Source organism: Salvia miltiorrhiza, chromosome 3, assembly GCF_028751815.1.
Source record: "Salvia miltiorrhiza cultivar Shanhuang (shh) chromosome 3, IMPLAD_Smil_shh, whole genome shotgun sequence".
Lineage (NCBI taxonomy): Eukaryota > Viridiplantae > Streptophyta > Magnoliopsida > Lamiales > Lamiaceae > Salvia > Salvia miltiorrhiza.
In genome coordinates this window covers 48,091,708-48,104,576 of record NC_080389.1, presented here as the reverse complement: position 1 = coordinate 48,104,576, position 12,869 = coordinate 48,091,708, and the positions used below count along the sequence as shown (strand labels likewise).

Genomic DNA, 12,869 nt, shown 5'->3' with positions numbered 1-12,869 from the left:
TCAAAGAAAGATAATCATTTATGTTAAATCTATATACAATTTTATCGGAAACGAAGTTAAAAGTTAGATATTGTATAAACTTATGTTAAAATAACACTAATTTTTGTATCTAAAATAAGGCGAAATGTCTTGATTTAAAAAATACGACATATTTTTATTACAAAAATATGATTATCTATAAGAAAAATTAAACATATAAAAAAATCATAAACTTGTGGGCTCGAACGGGTTAGCCCGAAACCGAGTGGATTAGGGTCAAGGTCGAAAGATTTTAGCCTGAAAAATAAAAAAGCCTGATTAGCTCGAACCGAAAATAACCAGAAACCGAATGAGCTAGCCCGAAACCGAGTGGCCTGGCCCGATTGACTCTCCTGTTAATTGGTAACATTTGTTGGGAAGTAAATGAACTTCAAATATTCGTTTAAATGGGCCAAATTATATCTATTTAAGAGGTGGCCAGATAATTTAATTATTGGGCATAAAAAATTTAATATAGGAATTTGGATTTTATTTATAGTGGGCTAATCATTACCATTGGATCAAGATCTATAACTGCTTGGGCTGAAAAGCCAACAGATTTAGCCCAACAAGCCAATAACTATCACTAATACAGCAGATTGACTTACGAATTAAAGAAGCATTAGAAGTAGAAAAAATGAAGGAATAGAAAGGGAAGATCGATGGAGCCGCCAGCTGCGACAACGGTAGTTTACCAGGAAGAATTGGGCCTGAAGAATAATGGGCCAATATGATAGCGCAGCCCAATGATAGCCACACGTGACAGTATACAACCGTCTCAACCACCTCAAACTCACTGTAAAACAATGGTATCCTTCCGCTTCCCCTTCTCGTTTACTCAGCCTCCAACTCCGCCCCCCTCCGCCGCCTCCAATGCCTCGCCTCGCCCCTTATCTCTCGCACTCTCCGTCCGCCGCCGCCGCTTTATCGATCGCTGGATCTGGCATTGCCATCTCACAGAACCCCGACAGCCCGCTTGCTCGAACCGCATTGAATTACTTGGTTTCTAATAGAGGTAGCCTTTGCCCGATGTGGGGCTCTCTTTATCTCTCCGGAAATGCGTCGCCGGTCTCTGAGCCGAGGACTGGAGCGTCATTTCCTTCTGTTCTCAGAGATTCCCAGCGGCTTCTCGGAATTGGCCTGCGGAGAAAAGCCGTTTTAGGGTTGAAGAACATCGATGTCTATGCTTTTGGTACTGCATTCTTTCATTTTGAGCTCGATATTTCTTCAATTGCTACGAATTCTGCTAATTTATAGTATAACATTGTAATCACTAATGTAATCACTATATTTGAATTATTTATTTGGTTTTGAAATCGGAGTTGAAACAGTGAAAATCCCTAATTAGGTGATGGTATTATATACTGATGTGTGTGATGTAGGAAAATGTTGCTTGGTGTTCACTTGTTCGATCAAATTATGCTAAAAAGGTTCTTTCGAAAGAAAGATGATAATCATAATTGTTCCCTTGTTTATAGGTGTATATGCTGATGATGCCGATGTAAAGAAGTTTCTTGGTGAGAAATATAGAGATGTTTCTGCTACGGAATTAAAGGGAAATGAAAATTTGAAGGAGGATCTTATGGAGTGTGATGTTAGTATGACTATTAGGCTGCAGATTGTGTATGGAAGATTGAGCATTCGTTCTGTTCGTAGTGCTTTTGAAGAGTCTGTAGGCAGCAGATTACAGAAGTTTGGGGGATCGGAAACCAAAGAACTGCTACAAAGGTGACTTACTGTTTTCATCTACTCGTTGAGTTTGTTGATATTGCAACACAACACGCATGTCGTCTCACTCCATGTATCGGCCTTCGTTTATAGAACTGGTTTAGATTTATTTCTATATATGCATTAGCAGTTTACTAGTGAAGTGCTTGCAGCAGCTTCTTCCAATCTTTATTTTCATCCACATTGGTTAAGACCAATGACTTGTGCTGAGTTTGGTGATCATATCGTCATTGATTTTCTGTGGGGGTGTTTAATCTGCAGATTCACAGCTCAATTCAAAGACGAATATAAACTACCCAAGGGCTCCATCATTGATCTGTCTAGGGAGCGGGACTATGTTCTTCGCACAACTAGTAAGATATATATACATTGTCTTTCTAAATTTCTTGAATGTATCTCAAACAATCTCTTCAAATTGTGCACGTTAAGGGAATTATACAACTGTCTGTGCTTACAACCTAAACAACTATATGTTTGATAAGGGTTGTTTTCTCTGTCATTAGCATGGTGATGATGCAAAGTCTTGGTAACGCGGTTCCATTTTTGCATGTGTGCAGTTGATGGAAAGGAGGCTGGATGCATCCAGAGCAAGCTCTTGTGTCGATCAATCCTGGATCTGTACGTTGGCAACGAACCATTTGATCAACAAGCCAAACAAGACGTCGTGGTGAGCTTGGCTTCTCTCTTGGGAAAATAGATGGTTCTGATCTCAAGTCTAAATTACAGTTTGAACTATCTAAAAAAGCCATCTGTATTGAGGGATGTAGCTGTAGAATAAATTTGCATGGTTAAAAGAATTTATATTTAGTTTTGATGGCTATACTTGTTCTTGATGATTAATGGAGTACTAAATTTATTAGGTTTTGGGTTGTGAAATGGCTGTATTTTTATTTTGACAAGTGAAATGATAATTAATCGGAATTACAAAGATGTTCGTGCTAAACGTTAAGGAAATGCCATTTTTTTGGTGGATATGGAAAGCCCAATTAGTGGGTCTTCAGAGCCACTTGTGAGCTATTTGGATCTCATCTTCATAAAAGCTCGTTTAAAGAAGCTCAATAGCTAAATTAGTTTAAGTTTGAAGCGTCCCAACTAAGTTGATCAATTTTTTTTTTTCGATACGAAATTTAAGAAACTAGTATTTTAAATGTGTTTGGTGGTACGCCTAAATAAAAAGTGTGTTTGGTGATAAAGTGAATAAGTGATTAGATGTTTCCTTAGTTTATATTTAGTTCATATAAGGAAATTGATCAATTTAATTGGAATGGTCGAAATTCGAAAAGGAATATTGATCAAATTAGCTCGGAGCTAATGCAAAATTATTACATTATACCAAGTATATTAAATATTTATTGATTTTAATTTCTAAAATATATTTATATATATAAATTTAAACAGATATTATTAGAAAGTACTTGTTTTTACAGAAGGACTTTTTATTTAGACTTAAATCTATTTTTACAAATCTTATTTAAGCTCAAGTAAGTTCATAAGCAAACCTTGAGAGTGTTACATAAACTATACTTATAGGATATATCCTATGAGTTAATGGGCTCAAGACCTCTTATAAAGGATAGTCTTTCTAACAGAGGTGAGCTTATTTCTCCAAAATCAAAAAATTGAAACAAATCAAATCGAAATTTTAAATTTGGTTCGATTAACTTGATTAAAATCAAATTAAAATTTTGGTAGTTTAGTAGTAATTGGATGTGTATGAATTATTTTTCTTTAGAATTACCAATAATTATACTATAAATACATATACTGATATACATTTATTTGCCTAGTTAATTTGTTTATTTGTAGAACAAGTTTTTGGTTTAGTGTATTTAATTGTTTTTGAAGAAAATTCGGAATGATCGAAATAATTAAGATAATTATTTTGGTTATTTCAATTAATTCAATTTGATAGACGAAATAAATGTGCTTTGATTTGAATATTATTTTTAAAAAATTCGATAATTCGATAAGTATGCATATTTACTCACGTTCAACTATTTTTATGTCTTTATAATAGATGATTTATTGATGCGACTGAATAACTACTTATTCCGTCCCATAAAAAATATACATAATTTTCCTTTTTCGTCCGTTTCGATCCCATAAAAATATGTATAATCTATTTATAGTAATAATTCTCCCATTAAACACAATCAATTGTGATCATTTTTTCCACTCACATTATACTTTACATGATTTTTTAAAACTCGTGCCTATCTTATACTATGCATATTTTTATGGAACGGACTGAGTATAATTTTCGTGATACTTTTTCATTTGACCCGAGCAATCATATACACTATTATCAAGTCTCTATGAAAACATTCAAATGATACAAACTTATCGAGTCTCCAAAGAATATTCAAATAAATGCAAATTTTAATACGTAAATAGTGAAATATAGAAATCAAACTCTATCGCTCCCTTATTTCGAAACAACAATAAATAAATAGATAAATAAATCATATACACTATCAAAATATTACTCCCTCCGTTCCACGAATTTTGATGCATATTTTTTTTTGGGGTCGTCCCACGAATTTTAATGCATTTCTAACTATAGTAATAATTAGCTAAAAAATAAGGGGTTCTTAATTATACTTAATTATCATTTTTCTACTTTATTACCTACACACTTCTACTTTATCACTTTTCTACTTTATTACCTACACACTTAAAACACTAATCTACAACTCCTTAATTCACGTGCCGAAAACAAATGCATCAAAATTCGTGGGACGGAGGAAGTAACTATTTTTAAAGCACTTAAAGGTGTCTACTTTTGAGTATTAACTTTTTAATAGATAAAAATAGTAAGATTAATTTCTAATTTACTTAGGTGAATTGAAATTTTGTGATATTTCAAAGCTCTTGATTATTTCTAAGATTTAAATTAATTTTACTTCATTTATATCCCACTGAAAATGTGGCATTAAAAAAATTCTTCTATTAGGGTGCATTATCTTTGATGGAAAAGGCTTAATAACATATATTTTCACCAATTTTTTTCTCACTTAGGGTGCATTATTCTCTTAGGGTGCATTCTCATTCTCTTTGATTTCACCTCCCCTAAAGAGGAACGAAAATATGTTGAAAAAAATGCCCAATGGAAAAAGCTGATTTCACATCTCCAAAAGATGAGCAAAATATGTGGAAGATGTCCAAAGGCAAAATTTGATTCACCTCATCTAAAGAGGAGTACAAGTATGTTGAAAAATAGGCAATGGCAAAGTTGGCTCCACCTCATCCAAAGATGAGTGAAATTCTTGGAAGAATCAAGGGCAAGTATCGGCGCAAGAAATTAAAGTTGATCACGTTTGACGATGTTCAAGAATCAAGGGGGAAATCAAGTTTGCGACCACGACTCTAAAATTAAGGAAATTTTTTTTTATCTTTATTTATTGGCAGCACCGAAAATTCTTATGTGTTGACAATGTGCAATGTCGGAATATTTTATCTTTATTGTTTTAATTGATATTTTTTTATGTTTGACGAGTTACAAGGTTGCAGGGCTAAAGTATTTTGAATTTGCTATGCTGCAAAGTGAAAACATCTCGTCTTAAACGAGTGGCGGAGCTAAACTATCATGGCTAACAATCAAAGGTCACAAAGCAACAAGAAATTCGTTAGAAACACTCATTTATTGTTGACCAAGGGGGAGTAGTTGATGAGGAGTAAAATCTGCATCAATGCTGTGCAATTAACATGGCTAAAATCTTTCTTTTATATTATTATTATGACACAATTATTATTATTATTTCAAATATTTTGTGCAACGCTGACTTGACAGGGCTGACCTTATCAATTGAGAATTATCTTGGCAGCTCAACGACTCAACTCCAAGCACATGACCCGTGTAATAAGGGCTTAGGCCCAATTATTTAAATTAATGGGCCTTAGGGATTAAATAGGCCCACGTGCCCTAGGTTTACTCTTATGGCTAGCTATATTGCACGGATTCGCGCAAAATCATACCCGTGCAGTATCCGATTCGCGCGGGGGGCGGGTGCGGGCGCGATTCGCGTGGGATTCGCACGGGATTCGCCACCTGGCGAATCCCCCCAAAAATCAAAAAAAAAAAAAATTGGATTCGCGAATCGGGTGCGCCAATCTCGCGAATCCGGTGGTTTCCGGTGGTTGGCTTCGTAGAAGCTGCGGTCGTCGGATTTCAGAGGGCGGCGGCGGTAGGGGCGGCGACCTCCTGCCGTTGTTCGGCCTTCAAACGACGGCGAGTGCCGGCCTCATGTCCTTCATCCCCGCCATCCCTGAAACGCAGAGGCCTGGACGAAGGTGGTGCTGCTCGAGCTGTTGGATGAGAGAGAGAGAGTGTTTGGGGAAGGGATTACAGATGAGAGAGAGAGAGAGAGAGAGAGAGGCAGTGAGGGCATATGGCTTTTCTTTGGCAGCACGAAGCAACCGACTCAAAACTGGAAGTCGAAAGCTTGCGGAGCCTTTTTTTTCTTTTGGCAGAGCACTTTTGACTAACTCAACAAAAGGCTAGCTATTAAGTTCTAGGCACTATTATCAAGATAGTGTATTTGGCAGAGCTCTATTATTTCAATATATATACCTATATATAAATATATATATATTTGATTGGATATATGTAATAAAATATATAAATATAATAGACGTATCCTTCACGAATCGCACCCTACAATTTTTGAAAATCCGTATCCCCGCACCCGAATCATATCGCTCCCGCACCCGCCCCCCCGCACCTGTGCAATCTAGGCTATAAGTAGGACATTTTATTATTAATTTAGGGAATTCTCAATTCACTCATCACCATGTAAAATGTAAACACACAAAGTATAGTGAAATTTTTTCAAAATCCACCCGTGGATGTAGATCTTAATGATCAAACCACGTAAATTCTCGTGTTCTTCGTTGTTTTACTTATCTCGTAATTTTTGTTTCATCAATTTTCACATGTTTTGTAAGAATGACAATTTTTCATAGGCATGATGGAAAAAAATTCAGGCACCCCTTTTTCTCTCATTTTCGTTCCAATTCATCATAATAGTATTACGAGGAATTGATGTGATAATATTTTCCTTATACTAATGTGGTAACTTTCACCTTAAAGATCATGAGATGAAAAAGATGGAAAGAATAAATTTTTTAAATTTTTTTTATCCTGATAAATTTATAATCATAGAAAGCACACCTTTAAAACTAAAAATAGTTAATCACTCAAGATAAACGTTTATTCTAAAATTAATTTAGTGTTTGTCAAATGAAGAATTGATCTAGGTGACGTGTGTGTCGCAGTCGACGCCAAGACCACGAAGAGCCAATCACACATGTGCGCGCGTGCGTATGAAAACAAATGCATTAGATATGTTTGAATCTTATGCATACAACTTGTTGAATGCTGACAAATGAGTCTCAAGAAAAAAGAGAACAAAAACAATTCCACCTTTAACCATTGCAATACGCCAACTTGGGATAAAATTTCAAACATAAATTAACGTTTTGAGGCTGACATGTCATGTTGAAAACATTAATTAAGTAGCCCAAAAAACCAAAAAAAGTGGGCGACCAACCAACCAACACCATATAAGATGTCAACATTAGAAAAAAATAAAAAGCAGAACAGAACCCCTCTTTTTTAACTTTCTTTTGAATTATATAGTATACCAGAGGCCCCACTCGCCCTTTGGAAAAACAGATTATTGAAAGAATGGAATTTTATATGTATTGATGATATGTAACAGATTAGTCTATACATACAACACATGAGTGTCGCATCCAAACCAATCGGATTAGTAGCAAGGGAAGCCCACTGATAAATAACACTATCAAAATTGCAACCCTCCAAAAATTTCAACAAAACAGTCTGCTTTTCCTACTTTGATTCACCTTCACTTATTCCAACTCCTCTTTTTCTTCTTCTTCTTCCTCCTCTTCCTCTTCCACCAACCACATTTCAAATTTTGAATTGCCCCGCTCAGCCGTAGAGCCACGGCACAGTGGCTTTAATAGCTTCTGATTAATAATGACATAGTAGTATCTTCATTATTGCAGAAGCAATGAAATCTTACCTCTCCACAGAAAAGCCGCTCTTTTCTTTCATGGATGCAAGAAACCATCAGTACTTGAGCTCCGGCAGTTGGCTGGGACATGTGCTTAGAATCGATGGCACGTTCCGTCTGCAAGCAGGGGATGACGACTTCTGGCCTTCTCCCTCTTGGGAGGCTAGTGGTGGAGTTGTTGAGCCCACGGAAGACGCATTTCTTGACATGGAAGACTCGCTCTTCATCACAAACTGATGGTGTCCTTGAAATGGACCATTACCAAAACTTATATGAGTTTGGCCTTGAGAATATTTGAGTTGAGGGATGTTTGAGGTGGCAGACTCAGGAGCTGCGCTTCTAGGGAAATTCTCCCATTTGGCGTGGAACGATGGAGCCTCATTTGGCGCTAACATAGGGAAAGAGCCATGAATGTCGTGAGGAGTTGAAGACTTAACTTGACCTGTTCGCCCTAAATGCATTTGATGCATGTGGTGATCCTGGACTTGAATCAGCTGATGCTGCTGAAAATTCGGGGCAGAAACACCAGACGACGTCTGAAATGTTTGGCTGCCGCTGAGGGAGGATGGAAGAAAATTCATATTTCGAGCTAAACCATCAAACTTGGGAGGTCCCATGGTGGAGAGGGCTGATATCTCTGAGCAATCTGATCTCGAGTAGTTAAAAGATTGACCACCGCTGGCTACAGACTTCACTTCGGACGTCTGGAAATTCTTCTGGTTAGCATTCATAGACATGTCAGGAAGCATCTGAAACATACCGGTGCTCTGCGCCATGGATGAGAAGTTGAGCACTGGGGTTGCAGAAGCATTTGAACCAAAAGAGAAAGCATATGCCTGAGGAATCAGCTCGACTCTACCCTTGGAACCCTGTTGAGGAGGATCAATTTGCTTATTACCAGCAGCAGCACCACCAACCGGTCCAGGTTGAAACGTTGCATAGTTCATTGGTTGTGGTGAATTACTAGGTTTTGCTGAGTGAGACACAAAGCCATTTTTCCAATTAATCTCAGCATCAGACTTGCTGGATGAGTAGGAAGGCTTCTCTGACTGCAGATTTGCAGTTACTGAAGTAGGGAATTTATTCTCACTGGTTTTAGCATTGGACTGTGGTTGTCTTTGTGATGACAAGTTGGTATTTTGAGAAGCTGACTGGGCTGAAGCATGAGAAGTGGTGAACTGCTGCTGATTAAATGGTGGGGACGGATACAAAGAAGAGTTAAAGAAGGGCATTGAGCGTGATCCTCCTTTAAAGGGAGGCATAGAAATGTTTGTTGAAATAGGGATCGAGCAACCATTGTTCTGTAGTATGGTCATGTATGGGGAAGCTTCATTTGAAGGAAACATAGGATGGTTCAAACTCAAAGCAGTTGATGCATTAGGTAAAGGAAAGTTGACCGGAAGCCGCCCAGCTGAAGTAGACAGCAAAGTTGCATTTGAAGCTGAGGTTGCAGATTGAGGAGACCCAGAAGAATTAGTTGGTGCCATCATTGTTGTTTGATGGTGCCCAAAAGGCAATAGAAAACCGTGGCCATGCTACAATCATCAAGACAACGACCATAAGATTCTAAATTTAGCATTGTAATTATGGTGAACAATTCAAAGAACAAACGGGGGTAACAAGCTTACCAAGAAACTAGAAGTTGAGACTGGGTGTGAAGCTTGTTGAAAAGAAGACTTAGTGCTTGAGGCATTTAAAGCCACAGCAGCATCGGAGCTCTTATCTTTTCCACCTCCAACAGAACTAGTTGCTAAATTCTGCCCTCCTTGAAACTCTCCGAGAAATGGGTTTGCGGGGATGAAATTTTGTGCCGGTGATGTATATTTTAGGCTCGGTGACTTGCTTCCACACAAACCAGTGGGACCAGTTGATAGAGACTTCTTGATGAGCTGCTGGTGGTAATGGATGCTTTGCGCGAGGTATTGATGTGTGGCGCATCTCTTTGGTCGAGGCTGGGAGAATTTAAATTGAGGGGGCTGCACAGTTTCAGAAAAATGTAATAATCCAATTGAAGCAAATAAGATGAGCATCGGCTTCAAAGACACCAGTGTAAATTGTAAAGTACCTGCATTATCAATGAAGATTTTGCGATTCCATTTATAGGCATAGCTTGCACAGGCGGCATAAATCTACATATGAAACAATTCAGCAATGGCCACAGAAATTAAAAAGAAAGAAGAAATGAGATTATACGTTACACACCCTGGATGAGGAAGAACACCAGGCCAGCTACTCATACCAATAGGGAAAGGCAACAAGGAAGTTGGTGCTGCAGTAGAACGGACAATCAAGCAATCAATACCTTAGTAAATTTCATGTATTCAAATTCTTGAAACCAAAAATACTCAATATTCAATATGGGTTACATTGATTTTTATTCTCCTTCCGACCTTGCTGCTGATGGCTATTCTTCTCAACATCAAGGTTTGATCGTTGATCGCTATTAACAGCTCCAATCTTCTCTCCCTGCATTCCAGATGGAACTGCCAAGCGACCATTCTTAGCAGCAACCTCGCTCTTCTGCATCGGATTTAGAAGTACAAAAACATCAGTCAATCTACCCCACAAATAAAAAAGAGGAAAAAAAAAACAACAAGAACCGAATTAGAAAGAAATGCGCATTAAAAAAAATCAGTATGCCTTTCGACCAGCTTGAGCCATCACGCCATGATCAGTCCCCATATCGACCAATCCCTCTCTCTCCGGCGAAGACGGCAAGGGAGATGACTGTCGACAAGTCATTAGAATTTGAGAATCATAAGCCAAAAAAAAAAAAAAAACCCTTTATTGAGGTACTCACCATCAAATCAATCTCCAGCTTAGTTTCCTTCTTAGCCTCAACAATAATTGCGTCATAATGCCTGCTCCGGCCAGCCCAACCATAAATGCCGTTAGAAGAGGTAAGAGGAGAGAGAGAAACTCGGCTGAAATAAATATAATTAACTAATGGAAACAAAAATTAGGGATGCTCACGCTTTTGTCAATGTCGGATCCTGAATATCACAAGCATTTACTTTAACACATGATGGCGATTCGCTTTCTTTTGGAGACCCCACTTTAACTTTATTCACAAACCCATCTCCACTCACTAATTCTTGAGCTGGGTCATCCGGAAATCTCTCTTTCTCAACCCTTCCTTCTTTCTTTAGCTCTTTCATCGAGTCGCCCAAATCTGTTCCAGCATTCACTTTTACTGATGGCTCATTTTGAACTGAAAAGGCATTATTCTCATCTTTGCCACCATCAGCTTTTGATATCTTTAACTCTGTAATCCACCAATTCCACAGTTACGAAAAAATCTTTTGCAATAACAATTGTTCGCTCACTCTTATTATAGATCGGAATAAAAATCACAAAAAATTACCGTCGCCAGCTGTGTTCAATCTATCTCTGTCAAGCTTTTCTTGTCTTTGCGAAGATTGGGATTGGGATTGGGATTGGGATTGCGATTGAGATTGTTTCATCAGATCGAACAGCGCTTCAGCAACCTCGATCTCAATATCATCTTGAATCGTCGAATGATTGGGATTTTGAATCGGCGCTCTTCGCTCTGAAGATTTCTGCCAAGTAATTTCCACGTCAGTTAGCCGTCGCATCAAAGCGCTTATTCCTAAAACAAAAATGAAGTAGTAGGAATAACAAAATCTGAAAACCAACTAACCATCTTCTTCTTCATTGAGTCACCAGAACCAATCAGATTCACCGCCGCAGGCGACGGCGAAAATCTCCGATGGCTCAAGTCCTCGCCAAAGCCTCCACTGCCTAAATTGCAGTACTCTTGCAACCTCTTCGCCGAAGCTATAGAAAATAAAAATTAAAACTGACCAAGGCAATCAACAACATTAAGAAGAAGAAGAAGAAGAAGAAGAAGAAGAAGAAGAAGAAGAAGAGGATGATGGTGACGACTTGACCACATATTCCGAATACTTACAAGAGCGAGCTCTTCGCGGTACGGGAACACCGAACATTTCATCGGCGGCGGCTCTCAGAACCGGCGATGACCGGAGTGTGCGGAGGCCCCGGCGATTATTTGACAGAGAAGAAGACGTTGGCGAGAATTGATTTACCCTATTATGCTGATGAATCCTCATCTCCTCTTCCTCCTCATAGTACTCTTCGTCACTCGAATCCGTACTCTCGTTCTCTCTGCAACTCTCACCGCCATCACTTCTCTGCTGCGCCGCAGACCTATCGATTCTTCTTCTCTTAGGAAACTCTCGTTCCCGGTCCTTCTTCTGTAACTGCTCTCGATCTCCTAACCTCACTGTTTCCTGCAATTCCATCTGTCTATCCTGCTCTGTAAACATCCAAAAACAAGGATTACAAAACCACAAAATAATAAAAATCGAAATAATTATCGAATCTAGAGATTTCCGAAGGATTTTTTCTCACCGGTTGAGTCTCTGAGAGTAGTAATCCTTTGCCGTCTTCTCGGCAAACCGTTCGCGGCCGAGACAGTCGCTCTTCGTAAATCTCTGTTCCTCTCCATCACGGCAAATCTCCTCCCGTGAATCTCATAATTCACCGGATTTCCACCATTGTCGCCGGTGGAATGAACAGAATCAGATGAAATGAAATTCCGAAAAACTGCAAGCACACTCCGAGATTCACACAAAACGAAACTGAATTCGTTGAAAATCTCTCTCCTCTCTCTTATTGCTTTGTGTGCTCTCTCCTATTTTTCACTTTTTGTGCGCTCTCTCTCTTCTCTCGTCTCATCTAATCTGTAGTTTGTTGTTATTTTTAACTCTCACGCGAAACCTACTCCTGAGCCGGGTTGGACGGCATCGATTTCTCTCTCGCCCTCGAAACGTCTGATGCGCCGTCCGATCGAATCTTCATCCAACGGCCAAGATCAACCGGTGCCAACATGGCACAACTGTCGCTTTCCTAAGCTGCTCCCGGGCCTCACACTGCCACGTTGCTCATTTATTCCTCATTTTTAAAATAAACTCCTTATTTTTCCTTCTTTATATATAAATTATTCACGATTTAATATGACAGATGTGATTTATTTTGTACCTTATTTCAATTCCACTTGTTCTCGAACAGGGTTCAGATTTCATTTCCAAATCCCTAATATAT

General features: G+C 38.5%; 2 protein-coding genes across 3 annotated transcripts; one reads left to right on the top strand and one right to left on the bottom strand.

Moving 5' to 3' along the window:
• The first annotated feature begins 809 nt into the window (after nucleotides 1-809).
• Nucleotides 810-2,606, top strand: LOC131016245 (fatty-acid-binding protein 1). The gene is given in 5 exon segments (XM_057944900.1): nucleotides 810-929; nucleotides 931-1,210; nucleotides 1,497-1,746; nucleotides 2,008-2,099; nucleotides 2,304-2,606. Coding segments are annotated over 5 exon segments (867 nt in total). The 5' UTR covers nucleotides 810-824; the 3' UTR covers nucleotides 2,444-2,606.
• A 4,818-nt stretch (nucleotides 2,607-7,424) lies between these two features.
• LOC131016243 (protein TIME FOR COFFEE) lies at nucleotides 7,425-12,518 on the bottom strand. Of its 2 annotated transcripts, none has more exons than XM_057944898.1 (12): nucleotides 12,177-12,518; nucleotides 11,716-12,081; nucleotides 11,446-11,582; nucleotides 11,149-11,344; nucleotides 10,758-11,049; nucleotides 10,585-10,645; nucleotides 10,425-10,511; nucleotides 10,151-10,304; nucleotides 9,987-10,053; nucleotides 9,850-9,913; nucleotides 9,413-9,760; nucleotides 7,425-9,319 (listed from the first exon to the last, which is right to left on the bottom strand). In XM_057944898.1, exons 1-12 carry the CDS (start codon nucleotides 12,271-12,273, stop codon nucleotides 7,841-7,843), a joined length of 3,348 nt encoding a protein of 1,115 aa, XP_057800881.1. In that variant the 5' UTR covers nucleotides 12,274-12,518; the 3' UTR covers nucleotides 7,425-7,840. The 2 variants fall into 2 exon arrangements, with proteins under 2 accessions (XP_057800881.1, XP_057800882.1); XM_057944899.1 differs by having other exon boundaries at nucleotides 10,175-10,304.
• Between the last annotated feature and the right edge of the window lie 351 nt (nucleotides 12,519-12,869).